Source organism: Lissotriton vulgaris, chromosome 2_1 (genome assembly GCF_964263255.1).
Source record: "Lissotriton vulgaris chromosome 2_1, aLisVul1.2, whole genome shotgun sequence".
Classification (NCBI taxonomy): Eukaryota; Metazoa; Chordata; class Amphibia; order Caudata; family Salamandridae; genus Lissotriton; species Lissotriton vulgaris.
Window position 1 is genome coordinate 853237014 of NC_141687.1, and position 22190 is coordinate 853259203.

The 22190-nt window shown below is 45.7% G+C and overlaps 1 protein-coding gene across 25 annotated transcripts in view; it reads left to right on the forward strand.

The window, feature by feature from the left end:
* LRRFIP1 (LRR binding FLII interacting protein 1) overlaps positions 1 to 22190 on the forward strand; it is a 470251-nt gene that overhangs the window by 362345 nt on the left and 85716 nt on the right. For 21 of the 25 annotated variants that reach the window (XM_086956332.1, XM_086956307.1, XM_086956314.1 and 18 more), the window contains 2 exons: positions 524 to 616; positions 855 to 947. In XM_086956332.1, the coding sequence (XP_086812458.1) occupies positions 524 to 616; positions 855 to 947 (186 nt within the window). The remainder of the gene's footprint in view (positions 1 to 523; positions 617 to 854; positions 948 to 22190) is intronic. The other 4 variants (XM_086956334.1, XM_086956320.1, XM_086956323.1 and 1 more) reach the window with 1 other exon arrangement.

The following is a 22190-nucleotide window of genomic DNA, read 5'->3' on the forward strand; positions in this document are numbered from 1 at the left end:
GCTTCCCCTCCTGCTGTATGTTGCTCTCTTGACAATTGCCCCTCCTCCCCACTCCCGCCCTCTGTGTTGTTTCCAATTCACTCCCTACATCCCTTGTGGACTTCTCACCAGTATTCTTGTTCCCCGCTGCCTCATGTTGCACTCACGCCCGTTGTTTCTCCCTCCCCCACCCACTCCTTCTGTGCTGCTTCGTCCACCCCCGCACTCTTCCCGTCAACCCACTTAAAAAAACTGAGAAATCTTAAGCAATTTTTATTTCTTTTTAGTTGTAGGCCCAACTTGGATTGGTAACGAAACGGGGGAAAAACCAGCAATATTTATGTGTGCGTATGCGTGATGTGCGAGCCTACAAAATTACTTGGGCAGTCCTGTCAAGGGCTTTTAAAAAAGTGTATGTAGCCATGCTACAAAGCATCTACGCAGCATTGGCATTCTTAAGGTTTTAGAGTGCCTTCAAATCTCCCCTTCCCTCATCCACTTCCCCTCCAGGGAAGAATAATAACCGATCTGTCTTTTTTGGCAGGAATTTGAAAGAGAGAAGCATGCTCACCAGGTACTACAGACCCAGTACAATGCAATGAAGGAGTCCTTGCAGCAGAAGGAAGAGATGCTTACGGTAAGATGATTTCCCTGCCATCGCCCACCTTTCAGAGGTCCTTTGAAGGCAGCCCTGGGAGATTAATGGTGGTGACATGGAATCTTTGAAGTGGATGGGGAAAGCTCACCTCTTACAACTCTTGCTCTAATTCCGTGATTCCTTTATCTTGTGGCACCTGCCCTCTTGAGTCTTTTCTCTGTATAATCCTCGGTTTTTCTCTTTCTCTTTTCCTTTTCTTCCTTTCTACTCCCCTTAGGAAATACGCCAGCTGCAGCAGAAGCAAGAGAACAGTATCAGGGAGATCTCTGACCTCCAGGAGACAGTAGAATGGAAAGACAAAAAAATAGGGGTAGGCTCTACTCATGGTTCAAAAATTATGCAGCTGGCATGCTTGCTTTCTGTGTGTAACATATTTTGTATGAACTGGTGACCCCAATAGCAGAAAGAAACGATGCCTACAATGCTTAAACTTGAATCACAAGCTCAATGGTGTATCACTAGTGGTGTCTTCAGCAGGTCTCCTGTCTAAAGACACTGTTTTGTGGCTGAGAACCTTGGATACAGGTTACTCACAGGTCAACACTACCACGTTCTGGTAGATTGGCATTCTGTTGTAGTTGATGGTTCTCTTCCAGGGGATCCTCATCAATAGTCATAAGCATTAAAATATTCCCACCCATGCGCGGGAATATTCTAATGCTTATGACTTTGATGAGTATACCCCTGGAAGAGAACTAGGATTACAGGTAAGTAACTAATCCGTAGCCACTGATGCTCAAATCAGGTCCACTTCGTTACTACTTTAGATATAGCTTATCATGGCTGATAAGATACCACTATGTAGCACTTAGACTAGTCAATGTGTAGTGCCCTAAAACAGTCTTCTGTCCCTGGCTTCATAGTGGGCACCTTAAGACACCCACGTATTTGATAAGTAATTGTGCTAAATATAGAGGTCAAAATGTATTGTCTGAAAGGTCCCACATATAGTGTCTACATGAGGTTCAAAAAGTCTAGGTGTTAAGTACTAAGTGACATCTCTACACAAGCTGCATTGTACATGCCAAGTACTCAAATTGTGGATGATCAATTTTATATCTGGTAACGAATCCCACTAGTAAATGTAAGTTATAACTGGCAGGAATTTTCCCAAAGAGGTATCTTACATATTCTGTCAGTAGCTTACATATATTATGGCAACTGTTAGTTTGGATACCTAGAAACTCGAACCCTCGGAACAGAATTACAAATCCTAATCCAACGATATGAGCATACCCCTCTCTAATCCTCTGATGGAAGATCACAACTGTGAGAGGTCGATTTAAGGCAATAGTGCCTAACAAACCTGAACCTACCCCACGCCACTGTGAACAACAGTTATAGAAAACAAAAAACAAGTTATATTCGATCCTTGCCCGTTTACTGAGGGAGAAAATTCGAGAATATTATGTCAGATTTGCTCTTGGAAGAAGGCACACATACAAACGGAACATAATAAATTAAAATATTTTTTTTTAATTATAACTGTATAAAGCAGAAAGAAATCATTTCTACTCCGAGAAACGATGTAAAGAATATTCATTTTACAAAATTCTCATAAGACTGTGCCAAGAAATTAAACACGCCCACATCAGACAAAACTTAAAACCGCCATAGCCCAACTGAAACTGGGAAAGCTCTGGGCCCAGACGGCCCCACAGTGTCTTTTATAAAACATTCTTGTGTAATTTGGTTCCATGAAAACTTCTTTAGTCAATACATTTGCACTAACGAGAACAGTGACGCCCTACATGACAGATGTTGTCATAACTGTAAATGTAAGGGGCGTGGCTTGGATGCCGAGGGGACTGGCAGCGTGAGCCCGGAGCTCCGCGCCCGATCCCTGTTAGCATCCTGAAAACGGAACGAAATCCGGCGTGAACAGTGCCATCCGGGTAGCACCGGGCATCGGAACGGCGGCGGAGCCCCAGGAACAGGATACAACGCTACTCCGGTGGCAGAACGACCCGTTGGTGGGGACAAAGGGACATCGGGGCGGTCTGACCCAAAATGGTGGATGGCACTGAGGGCCGGCACAGCTGAGGATCGATAGTGCACGGCGTCCTCCTCGGACGAGCTGGGGAGTGTGGCGGCGCCGCTCGGGTCCACCGACGGGAGCAGAGACTTTGGACTCTGCAGGCGGGGGTTGACTCGGCCGCTGACCGGCCGTCATAAAGACCTGTAAGATGGCGGCCGCCCGAGAGTCAGCAAATTAAGGAGCTGCCGTGAGGTGAGGCGGAGGAGGAGAGCCGCGAGCACTGCAGATAGCGGATACCCTGACCTGGGCCTGGCTGCGGGAAGGACGGCACATCTGCCCGACGGGGAGAGGATTTTCCAGCGACCGGAGTTTGGAGTACGACGGGCCTGACGGGGCTGAGGGCCGATGGGGAGCTGCCGGCAATGGTAGAGTGAGAGATAACTCCCGCTGGCGTGCCAAGATTGAGGAGGTGCGGGATCCGGGCTGCACTGAGTCTGACTACGCTGCTGGGGGCACTGGGGACGGGTGCGCTGGCCAGCCTGGAGACGAGAAGAGCCCCGTGAGGGGGCCTGGACCGAGACCGATCTGGGCCTTATCGCGGGCAGTACTGACGGCTTCCGTGCTGCCTGGAGCGAGATTAGGGGGCAGGGTGCTCCTTGCGAGGGCTCACCCTGCAGTAGCGGAGCCGGAGGAAGCATCGTTGACAGGGGGGCCCTGGGGCTGCGACTGGATGCCCTGGTGCTGATTGCCACTGAGACCCAGACAGGGACAGTGATAAAGCGCCCCGGAGGCAACGGCCCCTACATACGGAACAGCAGCAGGAGTTGGGACACGGTGCTAGCGTGAAGTCACGTGTGAGGTGAGCGGAGCGAGGAGTGTGTGGAATTGGGGTATCCTCTGGACCCTAGTGGAGTGCTTGCCTGGAAAAGGTTTGGAGCGCTGAACGATGCACCGGGGCTGGCCGGGCCCTGAGTTGGACCGCGGCGTGGCCGGGCCCTGAGTTGGAACGCGGCGTGTGCCTGGTTCGTGGGCGATCCCTCAGAGCTGGGAGCTGAGATGACAGGGCGTTGAGTAGCTGCTGGGACATTGGCACTGACCGGCATCTATGTGCTAGCGTCCGGAGTGTGCTGGAGGCGGCTTGAGTTCCCAGACTCGCAGATCTGTTGGCCATGCGTGTGCGCCTGCTGCGATTCCTCCGCCTGGGGGGGAGCGGAGGGGACCCCCCTCTGGAATTGCAGGGAGGGCACTGTCGGCTGGCGAAACGGGCAAGATGGGGAAGCCCAAGGGAAGAGTAGAAGGAGCTGCCTGCTCTGAGGCGTCGGATGGCTCGGTACTACTCATATTATTCTAGCCTACATGACCTCCATGTCCGACTTGATGCTTTTCTGTGCTCCCCGCTTGTGATCTCTGCTGTGGCGGGTACCGAGTACTTAACTCGCACGCTGTCCGACCATAACCCCTTGCTGCTAACGCTAAATTGGATGACTGAGATCTCGCGGGTCCCAACGTGGCAACTGCGGCCTGACATACTATACGACCCACTGTTTCGGGAGGCGCTGGGAGAGAGGATTACTCATTATTTTGAGGAAAACAACGGCACCACGACATTCAGAGCGATGGAGTGGAACGCCTTCAAGGTTGTTATTAGAGGCCACTGCATAGGGAAATATGCAGGAGTGCGCAAGGCTTTACTAGATGATTTGGATAAGGTAGAGAGGACACTACGGGAGGCCGAGTTTGCACAACCTAACCATCCTGAGCTACAGGATGCTGTCTGTGAGGCCAAGGAAGCAGTAGTGGTCGAAGTGGAAGGGCTTCGTAGCTTCGACCACAAGACCTATTTGATGAGGACACACGCTGAGGGGGACAAGGCTGGGACGTTGCTCGCTTGGTTGGCTAACCCCACTAGACATAGCCACCCGATCTTGACCATAGAGGGTGAAGGGGTCCGCACGGCTAACACCCAAATGGGAATACTGGACAGCTTCCAATCTTACTATGGAACGCTTTATAAGAGTGCGTTGGAGGGACAGGAATGCAAAATTGACACCTTCCTGGGGGGGCTGCAGTTGCCGCAGCTAGACCAATAGCAGGCAGAGACCCTGGGCAGAGATATTGAACTAGTGGAGATCGGGAGTGCTGTGAAGCGGATGGCTCGTAATAAAACCCCGGGCTTGGACGGTTTGCCCATAGAAGTTTACAGTAAATACCTGGAGCAACTTGCTCTGCGGCTTCAAACGGTATATAATAAAGCCAAGGTCAGAGGCAGGCTGCCTCAGTCCATGTGTGAAGCTCTAATGATTCCATTGCTGAAGCCAGGGAGGGAGAGCTGCAGACCAGCATCCTATCGGCCGCTGTCCATGCTGACAACGGACTACAAAATCCTGAGTACCATTCTGGCGACTAGACTGTTACAGCACATGTCGGGTCTGATCCATAGTGACCAAATCGGTTTTATCCCCACGCGAAACACTACTATCAATATACGACGACTGATACGATTGCTGGGAGACCCACTGTCGAGTGCGCGATCGTCTTTAATACTGTCAATTGATATTGAGAAGGCGTTCGATAGCTTAGAGTGGGAATATCTGTACAGGGTCATGCAGCGCATTGGCCTTGGAAACGGTTACATAGGTTGGACGAGAGTGCTGTACGCATCGGCGATGGTGCGGGTGAGCTCCCTCATATCGCACCAATATCGGGTGTGCCGTGGTACTAGGCAGGGGTGCTCACTATCCCCCCTGTAGTTTGCATTAGCGATAGAACCCTTTGCGGCGGAAGCCAGGACGGGACATTATTACAAGGGTCTAGTCTACAGGGGAAGCCCACAGTTTATCTCGCTGTACGCGGATGACCTCCTGTTATTCCTAGAGGACGCAAGTGAGGCGCTGGAGGGCGCAGAGACACTTCTCGCGCTCTTTGATAGGCTGTCTTGTCTGAAAGTCAACTGGTCCAAATCCTGTTTATTTCCACTGCGACAGGGAGAGATGCGAGCTGCCACCCGCCCGCTGCTCAATTGGGAGCCTAGTTGCCTGAAATACTTGGGGGTACATGTGTACCACATGGCTGCGGATATGCTGGAGGGCAATGTGGGCCGCTGTATCCGGGCACTGAAGGGCAGCATGTCCTTTTGGGCCACCCTCCCGCTCTCGGTAACAGGACACATTTCATTATTGAAAATGATAGCTTTACCACGCCTTCTCTACTACTTTCGCACGCTGCCTGTGTGGATACCCAGTTCTGTCTTTCAACAGCTGAGGTCAATACTAATCTCGTTTCTCTGGGGCATGGGCAGGCGAAGGATAGCGTTAACTACGCTGCTCCGACCGAAGGATGAGGGAGGCCTAGCGGTCCCGGATTTTGAGCTTTATTATCTGGCGGCTCAATTGCAGATTTTTACGCAGGAAGTGGCGAGGGTGTACCGAGGTCCGGAGCACGAGAGGGACGGGGCACCCCCGCCATGTTCTGGCGTATAGCACCTTACAGCAGAGGCTCGGCCTCAGAGATTTGTCTCTAGAGGAGCAGACGTTTAGGCTCTGCTGGAATCGATCGCAACGTCTAGCGGGGGTGCGGCACATGTACACACCTGAGATACCGCTGGGGATGGTGACGGCGCTCCCCCACGGCGGCTATTGGTCGCGATTACAGATGTGGGAGGATGCGGGGCTGCAAATGCTAGGTGACCTATACGAAGATGGGGCGTTAATCCCATACCAAACCTTGCAAAATCGATTTGACCTTCCGAGGGGGGACTATTTGATGCACGCTGCTGTGACCAGAGCTATGCAGGCGCACTGGGGGGAATGGGCTTCTGGAGCCCGCTACGTCCATGGCTTGCCAATATACTATGATGTCAGCTGGTACTTATAAAGCGGTAACGTGCCTTTACTCTAGAATGCTGCGCGAAACTTTGCAGCCCTTAACGGCACTGAAAGCTAAATGGGAATTAGATCTTCAGACAGAGATCCCTGACACCTCTTGGGCGCAAATAGTGAGGCGGGCAAGGAAGAGCACGAGGAACGCTCGCTTCCAGTTGATACACTTTTATATCCTCCATAGAGCCTACCTCACACCAGGAAAAATCGGGAAATATTTTGGAGTGGAGAACGCGGCATGCCCCAGATGTAATACGGCAGGGGGGACCTGGGTCATATGCTATGGGACTGCCCTCACCTACGGGACTTCTGGCGGGAGATTGGCGAGACATTAAACGAAGTAACGGACAGGGATTTACAATACAACAAGGCTATCAGCATATTGCATTGGTTTCCGCACACACCCAAGAATAGGATCACAAGTAAATTTATAGATATGGGCCTGATCCTGGCCAAGAGGGAAATAACGAGGAATTGGAAATAGAGGATGGGTCCCACGCACAGGCGGTGGGTTAATGAGTTTCTGAAATGGGCGGCGAGCGAAAGTACACTCCGGTATCAGCTGGCTCGCCGCAAGTCCGACGACAGGGCATTGGAGGCGGCAGCGGCGTGGGAGACGTTGGTACAGGCCTTGCGAGACAGCACGTTGGAGGAGGAGGAGGGACCTTCCGACTTAGGTGCTGATGCTCCCATAAACACACCAGGCACACTTTCTCCATAGTTAATCATTCACTCCTGTTAGTACCCATACACACACGATAACAGCGAGCTCAGGCGTAGGTGGGGGCACTTGCGGGTGGGTAGGGGAGGGGGTGAGTGAGTTAAGAAGTTGGGGGGAGGTGGAGTCCGGGGTGGGGGAAAAAAAAGTAAAAGCGGACTGAAGAAATCCTTGCATGGAGAATACAAATGTTAAAATGTTGCTGAGAATGGTGATCCATTGCTTGACGCCGCCCAACCTCCGGGATGTGGGCTTACAGGCCGTGTACGAAGACCACATGAACAAGAATAGGCACTGGCGTTGGCAGTGCAGGGTCTTTATAAATGTATGCTGTATATCTTGGTTCTGCAATAAAAACGGTTTAAAAAAAATAAAAAAAAATAAATGTAAATGTGGGGTATTTGTAAAGCGCACTGTTACTCTAACCGAGTGTCCTGGCACTGCAGACCGCTGGGGAACCCGTCCTGGTTTTCCCTGTGAGATGGTCCCTTTCTGGGTATCTCCAGGGTGAAACCAGGCATCCCCGGCGTCTGTGGGGGGCCATTGTAGAGATGAGGCAAGCTTAATGCCCAGAGTTACCGAGTGTGTTCCCTGGTTAGAGTAGGCACTGAGGCGAGAATTGAACCCTGGTCCCGGGCCGTTCTCTGCTTACAGGTCTGCCGCCTCTAACCAGTGAGCCACAACTCTCCATAACTGTGATCCTATAACTAGGTAAATACCAACAGAAATGCGCCTCTTACAGGCCAATTGCATTATTTAATGTTGATAAATTATACTTGAAAATCCTCACAAGCAGGTTAGAACACTCCTGCCTGGGATTATTCACCCAGACCAATCAAGACTTATTAAGGGAAGATAGATGAATGACAACATTTGGAGGGTAGTCCACATGGATGAAAAGGTAAAGAAAAAAAAAACATATTGGCTATCTTAGTCTCTTTAGACATGGAGAAAGCCTTCAAATGTTTGGGCTGGAACTTCATGCAGATTGCCTTGTAGGTGTGTGCCCTTTTATTTGCTCTGAGCATCAACCCTTTCAGTTTAGATGCTCAGAGGCTATACTGGGAATAGACCTTTTTACTGATATCCTTCTCACATTGGGAAAGTGATCTCTATTCCTCAAAGAATTACATAAAAAATTAACTAATTTTGAATGAATGACTGATTTGTACAAAATTAATAACCATATCAGAAATTTTGAATTGAACTCTACCCTCAGAAGAAGTAAATACCATACAAAATAAACGAGGGGATAAAATCGCACCACACTTACAGGATCTATGTAAAGCGAATTATCCCTCCTTACTGTCTGAAATATGCCAAGACTTGAGCAAATGGGTCCCTGTATTACAGTCTTGAATGGTGCAAATCAATGCCATTAAAATGAATGTCCCTCCTTGAGACATCTACCTCTTCCTGGTGCTCCCAGTCCAAATGGAGGAAGGCTTCTTTGTAGCTCTATGAGAAGCAATTATTAAATGTATGTGGAGGAGCGCCAGAGCAACTATCAAATTATGACATTGGAGTAAACTCCAGGCGGTCACCCTTAGATTATAATATTATAAGATGATATCATTTAGGGTGACAAACAATGGTCAAAGGAGGAAATGGATAGCTGATGGACACACACACAGAAGGCAATAATGACGAGGTTGTGAAGAATACACAGACTTCGAAATTCATATTTGAGCACTCCCACTAGAAACACATTAAATGCCTGGATACCCTAATAAGGAGCAGACACCTTAACGTCACAAAATACCCGATCCACTTTAACACAGACTTTTCTCAGCACTACAACAAGGTCCCTTTGATAAATGGCAGGAGGGTGGTGCCAACTTATATCAGACATGTTCCATAATCGGACCATCTACTCATTTATGCAGTTGAAACTAGATTTTTAGTTAGAAGCAATTGAGTGGCTACACTATGCTTAGTTGAGGCATTAGCTAAAGTATACGAAATTCAGACTGGCTGCTACAAGAGAAAAAAAACGCCCTTTTAAAAGGCTTTCTGCCAGCTTAACGTACCAGAAAAGCCTTCTCTCTAAAATGTGTGTTAAAACTAATCCTAAGTAAGTGGCACAAGGCACTACACAGAGAAATCACGCACGCAAAATGGGACACACTATGGGCGTCATTAATAAAAGCACATTCTCCATGTGTAACACAAATGTCCTGTAACACAAAGCAAGACAAACAAAAGAGTGCAACTGGTTCCAAGCAAAAGAAACTATACAAAATGCCAGCAGTTGCAACAACGGAGGTACAAGGGAAAACTTTAAGCGAACAGCACCAAACCAATCTACCAACCCAGGAACTAGCAAATAACTTAATTGAGATATCATGTGGGTCAAATCAGGACATAGAAAACAAAGCTCATTCAGCTTCGCCCACGGGCCCCAATGCTGAGTGCCGTCAGAAACCAACAATAATAGAAATTTCGAGTGTCAGTGCCATGAGACTCACCACCTGCAAAAAGGTCGCCACACAAAGGTCTCTCATATACACAACATGAGGAACATCGAAATCCCGTAACTCACGACAAACACGATAAAGCGAACGCACGCAAGCAAGCAGGAATGAGCGATCTTAGCCAAAATCTGGAATCCATAATTGCACTACACAGTGCACTGGGTAATATCCTGGAAACCTCAATCAAAACATTGAACATGCAATCAAACAAACTTGACATTCAAATTCTTTTAATGAGTACAATAACCGAACATATAGCCACCATAAATAAAAAAAATGGACACTTTGGTAAACTTGTTAGACGTTTTCAGGAGCAGCCCTGTCCCGGGAACCAGGCCCCACACTGCACTTGCAGCCCAATACTGGAAAAGTTCAAAGACTTACCGTCAATACTCAGAGACATTCTACATGAATGCAAGTATGCAAATCAGGGTGCAAATAACATATTAAATGAAAGAGACCTCACCGTTCAGCAAAAGGATGCACATAAAGAAGCAATATCAACCCGGGAAAAGAGAAAGTCAGAATTGACAGCATCGGTATTACAACAAAAAATAGACAATGAACCGAATCATAACTCGCCACACAAAAACAAATTTGATGACAAACAGAAAGAACATAACGTCACAGGGAACAACTTAGGAGCCGGGAATAGCATTACTCACGAATCGTTAGAAAAAGAACCGCACGAACAGGACGGCAAAAAAAATCTGCATATCAAGCAACCTTTAACCAAAAGGCAGAAAAAACGCGCAAGGAAAAATAGAAATCAACTATTAAACCATATACCTGCAACCAAGCAGGCCTTGACCAATTTCCCGATCTTCAACTGTCGAAAAACAATTGCTAAAACCCAAGAAGGAGATGCAGAGAGGTCACGTCAGTCACCAACAACGCCAAAACCCCAAGGTGTAAAAGAAAAAGGGCAGCATCTAACCGTCAAAGAGGATTGTTGTAATGACTCAGCTCAGAGAAAAAGAACAAGAGCATCAACAATATTTGAGGAGATAGACTATGCAAGCAGCACAGACACAGATGACTCAAATAAGGAGGATTGGAGCCTGGAAAGTATTGGTTATGATCATCCACACCTAAACAAAACACTAGGAAGTCTTAAGGACGAGTCAATCAATAATGGGAATAACGTAAGGCAAAAAACTTGGCCTAATCAACAAGGTATTAACCACCACACAAGGAAACAAGAGTACAGTAGACACTAATCCACCAAGCACGGAACCCAAAGGGTAGCGACCAAAGGTCCAGATAATATACACAAAGCTGCCTCAAAACCTGAATTAACTATGAGTATCAACATCGGCTCCAAAAGAGATAAAATATAGGCAAGACAAATTATAGCAAAAGTTGACCAGAATAAACAAGACCAACTACAAATAAAGATTACTACCAAGCAACAACATCAAAGCATAGGACTGGAAAAGGTCACAATGCCAGGTCCCAACCCAGTCAACAATGTGAACGATCGCACGCCTAACACAGAACTAGGCAGATCTAAAAGAACAATATCGAAAGTAAAAACTAAAGAAAGCATACTGCCAGAACAACCAGGGAACGATGCTCATAGCCAACAGGTTAATAGCATAAGGGATGAGGGAAAACACAACGGAAGCAATAATGCAGGGAGAACACGGCTGCACGACAACACGCACGGTACGCAACCTATAATATCTGGAAGGTTTCTTTTCATACCCAATTATAATATGCAAGGTACGCAAGACTATCTAAACCGAGGAAACCTCTTACACCTAACATCGGTTATCCGGAACCTCAACCACATAACATCTACAGACCTGCTGACAATTGAATTCATCACCCTCGGAAACAACACACCCAAGGAAGGCACCCTTACAACTTGGAGGAGCGCGGAAACTGTCAAGCAGTTGCTCAACGAAACAAAGAAATTTGAAGAATGGGGGATCTCGCTCAAGGAAGAGGCAACAATAGGTTATCCCTCGCCCCTACTAAGAAAGCGCACCAAATTAGGAGATCACACTGGGGTTAGCCGATGTACATATTCGGTACTGCAAGGGGTGCAGACATTTCCAAAACCGACCAACAGAACAGACAAATGCGAGACCCAACGGAATACTGAATTAAAAGCAGGGCGCGCAACACCGGACATAGTATAGTAAAAGTCCTTTCCTGGAATATCGCCGGTGCCAAAGAATTTTTAAACAACAATAGGAAAACGGACACCTGGGATACATATGACATCATTGCCCTGCAGGATACTTGGCTAACAGAGCCAATCGATGTTCCAGGTAGAATCAGTTTTCATGTCAGTGCAATTCGCGCTCAGCGCTATGGTCGAGCAAAGGGGGGGTCTGTCGGTCTACATAAGCACTGCATTAAACGTCAAGGCCTCCCAACTGACAGCCTACATATCAGACATGCAAGGAATCAAATTAGAGAGGGTATCCCAGGCTGGTATCGGAACTATTGTATTAATCAATATATATACGCCCATCCAAAAACGAAGGCAAAAAAGAATTATTCAACGGCATTAATAATGCAATATCAGGTTTCCGCCTTGACAAACCAGAATGGGAGATAATCCTGACTGGCGATTTCAATGCAAATCTCATACAGCTCCCAGAAGAGGAAGACAATATCATGGCTGCAAACGAATTCTGGGCGGTTGAAATACAGGAGATCCCGCCAGCCAAGAGGACCGACCAAGTGGGAAAACAGTTGATATGGGCCCTGAAAAATCAGGGGTTGCGTGTACTAAATGGAAGAATCAAACAGGATAAACCCCCTTCAATCACCCACATAGGGCCCAGCATCAGGCACAATACTGGACTACACCATCGTCTCGCTCCCCCTGCTGGGGCTAATCAAAAGTTTCCAAATTCAATGTAGAGCGGAGAGTGATCATTCAATGCAGCATATTGAGATTACCCTAGCATCGTTCAAACACTTAAAAGCCCGATCAACAGCTGGGGAAATAACAACAATCAACCTGAAGCAATTAAGGTGGACGACTAATTCACTACCACAAATAGCCAATGAGGCTAAGCACCTACTTCAAACCATAACCGATGAAAGCGAACTGTGTGCAGAAACCTTGCTCCCTACTATCAAAAGCTATAAACACCTGAAACGCCCTCAATAGGAGATAACATAAAAGCCTATCTGATAGAAAATGTTGTACAGAACATCGAGGATGAGCAAGCTGATCGCTTAGAGGCAGATATAACAGCAGGAGAAATTCAGGCAGCTATTAATTCCCTAGCATTGGGAAAAGCTGTAGGCGAAGACGCAATTCCCCTAGAGCTTTACAAAAAATGCATGGAAGAATTAATTCCGCTCCTATTAATGGTCATTAAGGCTCTTGGCAGAGGAGAACAAGCTCCAAAATCTTGGAACCACACTCAAATCATATTTTTTCTTAAAAAGGGTAAACCCCCACAAGAGAGAGGGTCTTGTAGACCAATATCATTAATTAATGCTGACGCAAAGATATTTGCAAAAACTCTAGCAACTAGGCTTGCACCATTAATGTCACAGATGGTTTCACCATTTCAACATGGGTTCACCCCTAAACGGGACACTACTGCCCATATTAATACTGCTATAGTCGCATTTGATGTTGCTAGGACGTGCCCCACCCCGCTCGGTATGATCCTTGTAGATGCAGAAAAGGCATTTGATCGCGTGGGGTGGGACTTCCTTTGGGCAGTTCTGGCTGCATTCGGGATAAAAGGCCAATACTTGAAATGGGTTAAATCCCTGTACGATCAACCAAGGGGTAAGGTATGTTACTATGCTCACCTACTTTTCCAATCGAAAGTGGTACACGACAGGGGTGCCCTTTATCTCCTTTGTTATTTGCTTTAGTAATAGAACCTTTTTTGATTGCACTGCACAAGCAAAAGATGATTACCCCGTTCAAAAATGGTCTTAATGTACTAAAAATAACTGCTTATGCAGATGATGTAGCGGTTTTCTCTACAAATGTCCCTGATGCGATACTAGGTATTGGTACCGAAGCAGAGAAATATGGTTTAGTATCAGGGTATCGATTAAATATTAGCAAAACGCAAGTAATCATAAATTTTGCCCCACTCACTAGTTGGGGTATGTAATGTGGCAACATATCTCGGGGTAAAAATCTCTTCTAATCCCGAATCAATAATAGCACTTAACTACGAACCCCTATTAAAAGAAACCACTATTCTCCTCAAGAAATGGCATAAACTTTCGCTGGGGATTCTGGGTCGAATCAACTTAATAAAAATGAAGATCTTGCCTAGATTTCTATACCTTTTTCGGTCTATACCTTTAAGAGTGTGTAATACATATTTTAGTAGACTGGAGGGTATCATCAGCATTTTCATATGGGGGTATAAGAAAGCACGACGGGCTTTATCTCTGCTTAAACTCCCCTATGACCATGGTGGACTTGGGTTACCAGACTTTAAATTGTACTATTGGTCTGCTTTTCTAACTCGTTTTCGCAGCTTGCTTGTCCCTGACAAATGTCTTTATTTTCATAAATTCATATTAGGGGGGGAAGGTTATGATGTTTTTGTATAGACTTAATGACCCTAATTACTTCAAACGAGTACGGTTTAAGGCGATGCGAGACACGGTTAATATTTGGCGCTCCATTCTTAATAGGAATAATATCTCTTTATTTCATGCTAAAACGCCCCTCTGGTTTAACCCAGGTTTGCCAGGAGTGTTCCATGATTCAGCTAACACTGTTCTCTGATCATGGCATAAGTAATCTCGGAGACTTGTTTGACCACATTGGATTTTCTACTTTTGAAAAGCTGAAGATAACATATAACCTACCAGAAGGGGCTTGGCTTAAATACAATCAGATCAAGGATTATCTTACTCGCAGATTAGGCCTTAACAGTATAGCCGAATCCGAAGTCTGGAGCTGTATGTTTAGAGATTCTGACAAAGCATTAATCAGTTATGGATATAGGACTTTTCTGCGTTACACAAGGATGACATCAGTAAGGTGGCAGAAAAGTGGAGTACAAAGTTAGAGGTGAATGTAACCCCTGATATGATAACTTCTTCACTGAATAGTCTAAATAATGCAGTTCAATCGTCAAGTCTGAAACTACAGCTGTTTAGAACTTTATTCCAATTGTACTATTCTCCAGACAGGATTCTAAAATGGGCTTGTGATAACGATTTGAGTGATCGTACAAAATGTCCTAAATGTGCACTCAAAGGGGAAGACATTGTTCATATGTTTTTTTCATGCCCTGATTTATCTATTTTTTGGAAGGATGTAGTTAGTGTTAATTCGGCTAAAATGGCTAGGCCAATTGTACTCACGAAACTTGATATTATGATTGGTCGCTGGGGAAAACAACATATCTCGGGACTTGATGAATATAATTTTGACATGTGCCAGATTGGCTATTGCCAGGGTGTGGATTCAAAATCATCCCCCCACGGTTATGGAATGGTGGCTCTTGGTTAAAGACATTTATAACATGGAAAGCTCTTTGGCGGTAACTAGGGGACAGTGGAAAAAACGAAAAGTAGAAAAAATAAGGGGATCAATTATGCCTTAATGTTTTAACTGATACATTGATTTTCAATACTGTTTGGAGTGATGCTGTATTTCTTATGTTTTTTTTTTTGCCTTTGTGTACCCTTACTATTTTGAGCTTTTCTGAGTTATTTGTATCTGATGTTACTCATGATGCTAATAAAAATTTTCAAAAAAAGAAACATGGACTGCCTTTTTGGAGAAGCTACCAAAAACTGGAGTCAACTTGCGCGAGAACTCCAATAAAAAAAAAACATGGTCAGACCAGCAAGACCATATTGTCCTTAAGAAGGTGTCTGCGGGCGACCATGAGGCAGGCAAAGGGTCGTAGTTCGGATTTGCACGTTTGGCAAACGTTTCGATTAATCAGGAAACAATACAAAAAACAAATCTGGCTTGAAAATAAAACCAAAGTCACTGACTTTTGGACCAAATTGCTACACAACACAAAAAATCAGACTCCAGAGCATTCTGGACACAAATAAATTCACTAAATACATCAGTACAAACAACAAGCATGACCTGTGTTACGGAAAATGCATGGGTCCAACATTTACTTGATACTTTTTCAGTAAACCAATTGGTGCCGCCCACAACACCAGCTCACAAAATATTAAAAACAGTGGAAGTGAAGACCACTGTCCCTGCAGAATTTAACAACTTGAGTGTCATCCAGAGAGGCGGAGACCAGACATCCAGATCATACGTGGAATTCGAAACATTGCAAATAGTTAAGAGAAGCAGACTAAGACTGTGCACCTGGACCAAATGGCGTTACCCAGGCTATCTACAAGGAGGACCCTCCATTCTGGGCACGCAAGTTAAACATCCTATTTAGGTCAATAAATGACATGAGTCGGCTGCCAGAAAGTTGGAGAGGGGCGATTATAAATCCGATTTACAAAGGAGGAGACCGTAAAAACCCAGCAAATTACCGTCTAATAGCACTCATCGATGCTGAAGCAAAATACTATGCATCCTTGGTGTTAATTGACCTTCTAAAATGGTCTGAGGATAATCAGAAGATCCCGGTAAACCAGACTGGGTTCCGTAGGGGTACAGGCACCATGGCCAATGCCATGGCAATATGTTTAATCGACGAAAAAAGTATGCAAAACCATCAAGCATTGTACTCCTGCTTTGTCGACTTCAAAGCGGCTTTTGACCGTATCAACCGTCAACTACTATGGTCCAAATTAAAGCAGCAGGGCTTGCCGGATGCAATTCTAAACCCTATAATGGATTTGTATACAGACACCTGGATGCAGGTAAAGATCGCTAATGGGCACCGGCTGACACGGAAGATTAACACACATGACGGATTAAAACAGGGCTGTGTGTTGGCCCCTCATCTTTTTAATCTGTTCATGACAGACCTAACCTCAAGGCTGGATGGAACTAATGCTCACCCACCGCGGCTAGGAACACTACAGCTGACACATCTCTCCTATGCCGACGATGTGGTGCTCCTGAGTCAGACAAAAATTGGTCTGCAACGCCTCCTGCATGAATTAGTAGAATACACAAAACTCAATCTTCTTGAAATCAACAGCCAGAAAACAAAGATCATGATACTGACTCGTTGAAGTAATACTCTGCCGGTTTTTGTCATAGACAACAGAAAATTGGAAGTGGTGGGCAATTACAAGTACTTGGGAATACAATTGGACAGTCACCTTAACTTTTGGGTAATCTGCCGACAAACGCAGACAAATTGGATTGAAGGAAACCAGACACCAAGGAGTGTGATCTATGTGGCGATGCAAAACAAGACTTTATCCACCTACTCTGCATCTGTCCTGCACTGGATCAGGAACGACGGTACTGGTTAAAGAAAAAAGTTTATTGAATATAGAGTATGTACCTGTCGCTCCGCTGTCATACAATCCTTGTGTACAGCGGATCCACAATTAATCTGCAGATCAGTCAAACTTGTCATGAACTTTGAGAACAAAAGAGGTATTACCGCATTAGGTTGAAATTATTTTTTAGATTATGCCGTTAATTTTAGAGTAAACAAGATTTAGTTTTCTCTTTTTTAATGTCACGCAAGATTTGCACCTGCCGTTTCTTCCTTGCCAGTCAACGGAAGATGAGTTTCACTCACCGTTCCACAACAAGTAAATGGACAATATATAATTGAATTGACTTGACACTTGACGTTCCTTGTATGTAATCTTGTTTTTTAATGCTGCTAAGTCTAAATCATGGATGCACATTGATCATTTATTTTAACCGCTGCTCCGTTTTCTATTTTTTGTAATGGTTTTTACTAACTATACAATAATTTTTTATTCATTCATTCTCCATGAAAACCAAAATTATCCACTAGAAGTTGCTATTTGGATGCCTACATCATCCTATGAAAAGTGCTTAAAATGATTCCAAGTGCAAGATCTATGTTTTGGTAGCAGTGTGGGCACAGAGGCTCAGTGATTCATAGTTGGTGGGAATGCTCACGAATAGAGCAATTCTGTAAAGCAACGGCTTAAAGAGGTTTTGGATTTACGCTATTGAATACACTTGATATATTCCTGCTGGGCCTTCACAGCTAGACCTTAGTGATATAGCTAAATATGACTGGATTATACCGAGGAGCTCTCTAGAGGCAGCTAAATTGGCAATAGCCATATGGTGAAAAAAGAAGGTTGGGGTTGTAAATCCTGTTATTTTTTTGGTTTTATTTTCTAATTATTTTGCAAAATGCTTGTATTAACATTGTGTTATACCGGAATAGTGATGCACTGTGTAGCTTGTACACCTGCCAAGACAATGTGAACATCAATAAACTTTCATCCACAATAGTCTGGAACACTCTCATGTATGTAAATCACAGCAATACAAATTGAATGTTTTGTTAACCATTTATTACAAAATGTATAACATATGAATCAATGTTAGAAAGTATATAATTGTACAAAAAGTGGTTTAGTCTATAGCCGCTCCGGAGTGTCTGCGGTGCGGTGCTGAAAGGGAGACACTTTTCCATACCGTGTGGTCCTGTGAGAGACTGACTAGATTCTGGGCAGGGGTTTGGGACTGCCTGTCGGAGTTGTTGGGGTGGGACCTGCCCCGTACCCCTAGGCTGGGCCTTCTTCATGTCCTAGAAAACGTTGGGGGTAACATCTACAAACGTCACCTGTTGCTGCTGGGGCTGGTGGTGGCCAAGCGGGATCTGGCCCAAGCCTGGAAGAGTGAACGTGCCCCCCCCCCCCGCTTGGTGCATGGAAGGCAGGATTGGATTTCCTCATGGGCCTGGAGCAGCCTGTATTTGAAGCCCGGGGGTGTCCTCGCAAACATTACAAAATCTGGAAGCGGTGGGCGGACTATAGGGGCCTAGCCCTTGACCCCCCGATAGACATTGACGATGTGCTGCCTCCAGATGTGGATCCTGTACCCTAGGCTGCTGGCCGACACCGCCTTTGCTTTCCTTCTCATGTTGCTAAGCTGTGATCACGTGAACTGGGGTTGGGTGGGATAAGGGGGGGGGGGGGTAGTTTGGGCACGGGGTTGGGGGGTGTTCTTGGGGACGGGTGGGATGGGGGGGTTTGGGGTATGTCATTCTAAAACTCTGGGTTCAATGCTGTGCCTTTACATATGTGTCATTGATAGTCTCCTCCTGACTGTGGAGGGCTGTACCGAATCTTGCTTGAACTCTTAATAAAAACGGTTTTGAAAAAAAAAAAGTGGTTTAGTCATCCAATAAGTTGTTTTGTCAGCCCGATGGATACAATATATTATGAAGTTCACAAAGATGTAAAGTGATCAGACAGTCGGGGATAGACAGAAAGATACGATATGTCTTTGCATAAACCGTCTGACCAGTCAACACAGGCAACACGTGTTTTATCTTCAGGGCTTATGATATACCATATAGGTATCCCATATAAAGATCACAAATACAAGATTCAATATGAACAATAATCTTATAATAACTGTACGTCAAGAATCCCAGTAATTGTTCATGCCACCCAGATAGGTTAGAATTGTTGTCCTGGTGACTTTCAAGATAAGAGTCCGAATTTAATTTGTGTTAAATCCTTTAGTAAATCACAACATCGTCCTTGTCAGAATCCACACCCGGAATGCCACAATATGTAAAGCCTTGTGATGAAAACAATTTTAACCTATCTGGTTTCCATATTTGTGAACTTCATAATGTATTGTATCAATCGGACTGACAAAACAACTTGTATTGTATAACTCAACCACTTTTGGTACACTTCTATAGTTTCCGGAATTGATTCATATGTTATATATTTTGTAAAAAAAATGGTAACAAAAAATTCAGTTTGTATTGGTGTGATCTACATGCATTTGAGTGCTCCAGACTATTGTGGAATATTTGGTTGGATATTATTTTTGACCATTCTCTTATGAACTCTTTTATGCAGCAGAAGTGTTGTCTGTTGAAGCCCCTTTTTAAGTCTCGCCTACGCAGCGCTGCTTTGGAGAGGACCTCATGTCATCACTGAGCTTTTCTCCCCAAAAACGTTCACGCATTGCATTGCTTTCTATTGCAACGCGTGCACGTTTGGTGATCTCCTCGCGGGAGCGAGTGGCTGGCATATGGCAGCAATTATTGCGGCGCCAGCCCCTCCCTCCCGCAAGTGAATCGCAGGCCCCCTCCTCTCTCCTCTCTCCCCTCCCCCTGCTGCGAGGCACGCACACTTGTTAGGTCTTGCCGACGTTGCTTGGAAATGAACAGCCTGCCACCTCTCGAGCATTAACTGACACATCAATTCCAATTTTGGTAGTTTCTGCCTGGTTTATTTTACGCAAGTAACAACCATTGACAAAGTCATTATTACTGGCTTGTTGTAAGTGTAATGTTACTTGGTGCATCATATGTATGGATGTAATGACAGAAGTTGCAAAATACCAGTTTGGCGGCACACTGTTAAGCACGGATTTTCAGTTTCGGGGCTTTTAAGCCACATCCTTAATTACATCAATTGCGCCCCTTTAGAGAGACCCCCAGTTTTTTCATCCCATTTAAAGCCCTGTTCCTCCCTGATTTTACGCAATCACCTGCCCCCTTCACTACCCTCCATCTGTCTCTGATGTAATTCACCCCCTGTCTGTCACCCCTTCACCTTAGCTGGCCCTGCCCCTCTCCTGCACCTTAAATAACGCGCTCTTGGTCCATGAGAAGGACTCTCGCAACCACCCGAACAGACAGCAGCTCACGGCAGAGGCTGCACAAGGTGAGACGAAAAAACATCTTAGAGCGGCATCTCTATAAGAGGGGAGGGTTCAGTGGAGATTTTCAGGGTAACGTGATATCTAATTGTGCAAGTAAAATGAAGGTTTCAATGTAACTTGTGGTAATTGGTGAAGCTGCTATAGCGTTACCTACGCACAGCGTTGGGTTGGGAAGGCGGGCGATGGGGCGGTGCCTAAGGGTCACCTGTGGTCCTTGTCTTTTTAGGACATCGGTCAACCGGCCACAGAGCCTTACTGCCTTCTGTGGCCCCCGCCAGGCCACTGTAACATGCTGGCAGAGTCTGCGTTTTCTAAGATAGCGCCCTGGGCGGAAAGAAATGTGGCACCCTTGCCAATGGTAGTGTGTTAAACCAGGCACTGGGGGGGTCCCGTTTGTGTTCACGGGTCAGAACCTGGCTGAGCAGGGACCAGGCCCTCAGTGCAATCATCCCAGGACCCCCCCAAGCTCCCCCCCCAGCTCGCCCTAAATCACCGAGAGCTGAACCCAGCAAACAGATGATAGATTTGTTAACATTGGTCAGAGAGTGAAGGGAGGGCAAGGAAGTGTTAAAGGCGTGTGAAAAACATCGGCCGTCTTATGATAATGAAGGGCTAAAACCAGTTTAAAACAGCAAATCAGACTGAATGGACAGGCAGGGACGTTGCTGGAGCAAGATTAGAAGTGCAATACTGCGGGCATACCTTAATGCTCACAGCTCCGAGCGCCCCTCAGCAAATTGGCCCATGGCAGGCCCTACTTGCCCATGCTTAAGGCCGGCCCAGATCATTCTCCCTCTATTGTCCGCTGCTCCGTGGTTTGGTCCACACCCCGAGCAGGGCCTACCCTTAGGAGAATGGGGCCGAGGTGTAGGGTATTGCCTGATTCTGCTTGTAGGAATCATTGCACCAGATTCAGTTACATTTATTTGTTAGGAGTTTTGCAAACTTACAATTTCAGAGCACGAACAATGAAACAAGATTATGTAGAAGATATCCCTTTATCTAGAAAGTCCCAATGTGTTATTTGAAAGCCCGGGATTGGAGGATGAGTTGTGGTTTCTTTTTTTCCTTTACACTTTCCCCTCCCACGCATCTCTGACTAAGGCTGTAAATAAGAGCGAGCCCTGGGGCTATGCCAGTATACTTGCAGTATTCACAGAAAGGGTCGAGAAAGACCCCGATTAAAAACACCTCTTGACCTCATCAGTTCCATCCTACAACGTGTTTGGCTTCATGATGTCAGCTTGTTTTATTTGGATTGACCACTTGTGCGGGGTGTTTGCTCCACTTCTACATTCTGTACTAGTCGGCCATAAAGTTTTGCTTAAAAAAAAGTTCTTTTGAAGATCCAAATTGTTTTCTTTGTTACCTGTAAATTGCACTTGCTACTTTTGGATTAAGAGTAGAGCTACTTAAAAATAAACACGTTCTACTGGTTGTTATTAGACCTTTGACAATCCGGAGTCTCTTTGGCATGTTCTTTCTGGTGTCTTACATCAAAGATTCTTACTCGGTGATGATGAAGCTTGAACAGGTCAGTAGCAGGCTCCCAGCCAAACCACATTTGAACGACAACTGACCCAGATAGATCTCTGTACGGGGGTGGGGGGGGGGGGGGTGAAGGAGGAGGAGCATATGGGTGCTTTCGTGACCCAGCTGAAGGGAAGGTGTGACGGCACCACTTTTTGGCTTGGTCGGAGTCCAGAATACCCAGGCAGCTCGGAAAACTGGGTCAGACTGAATTTATTAAATACGTTTCCC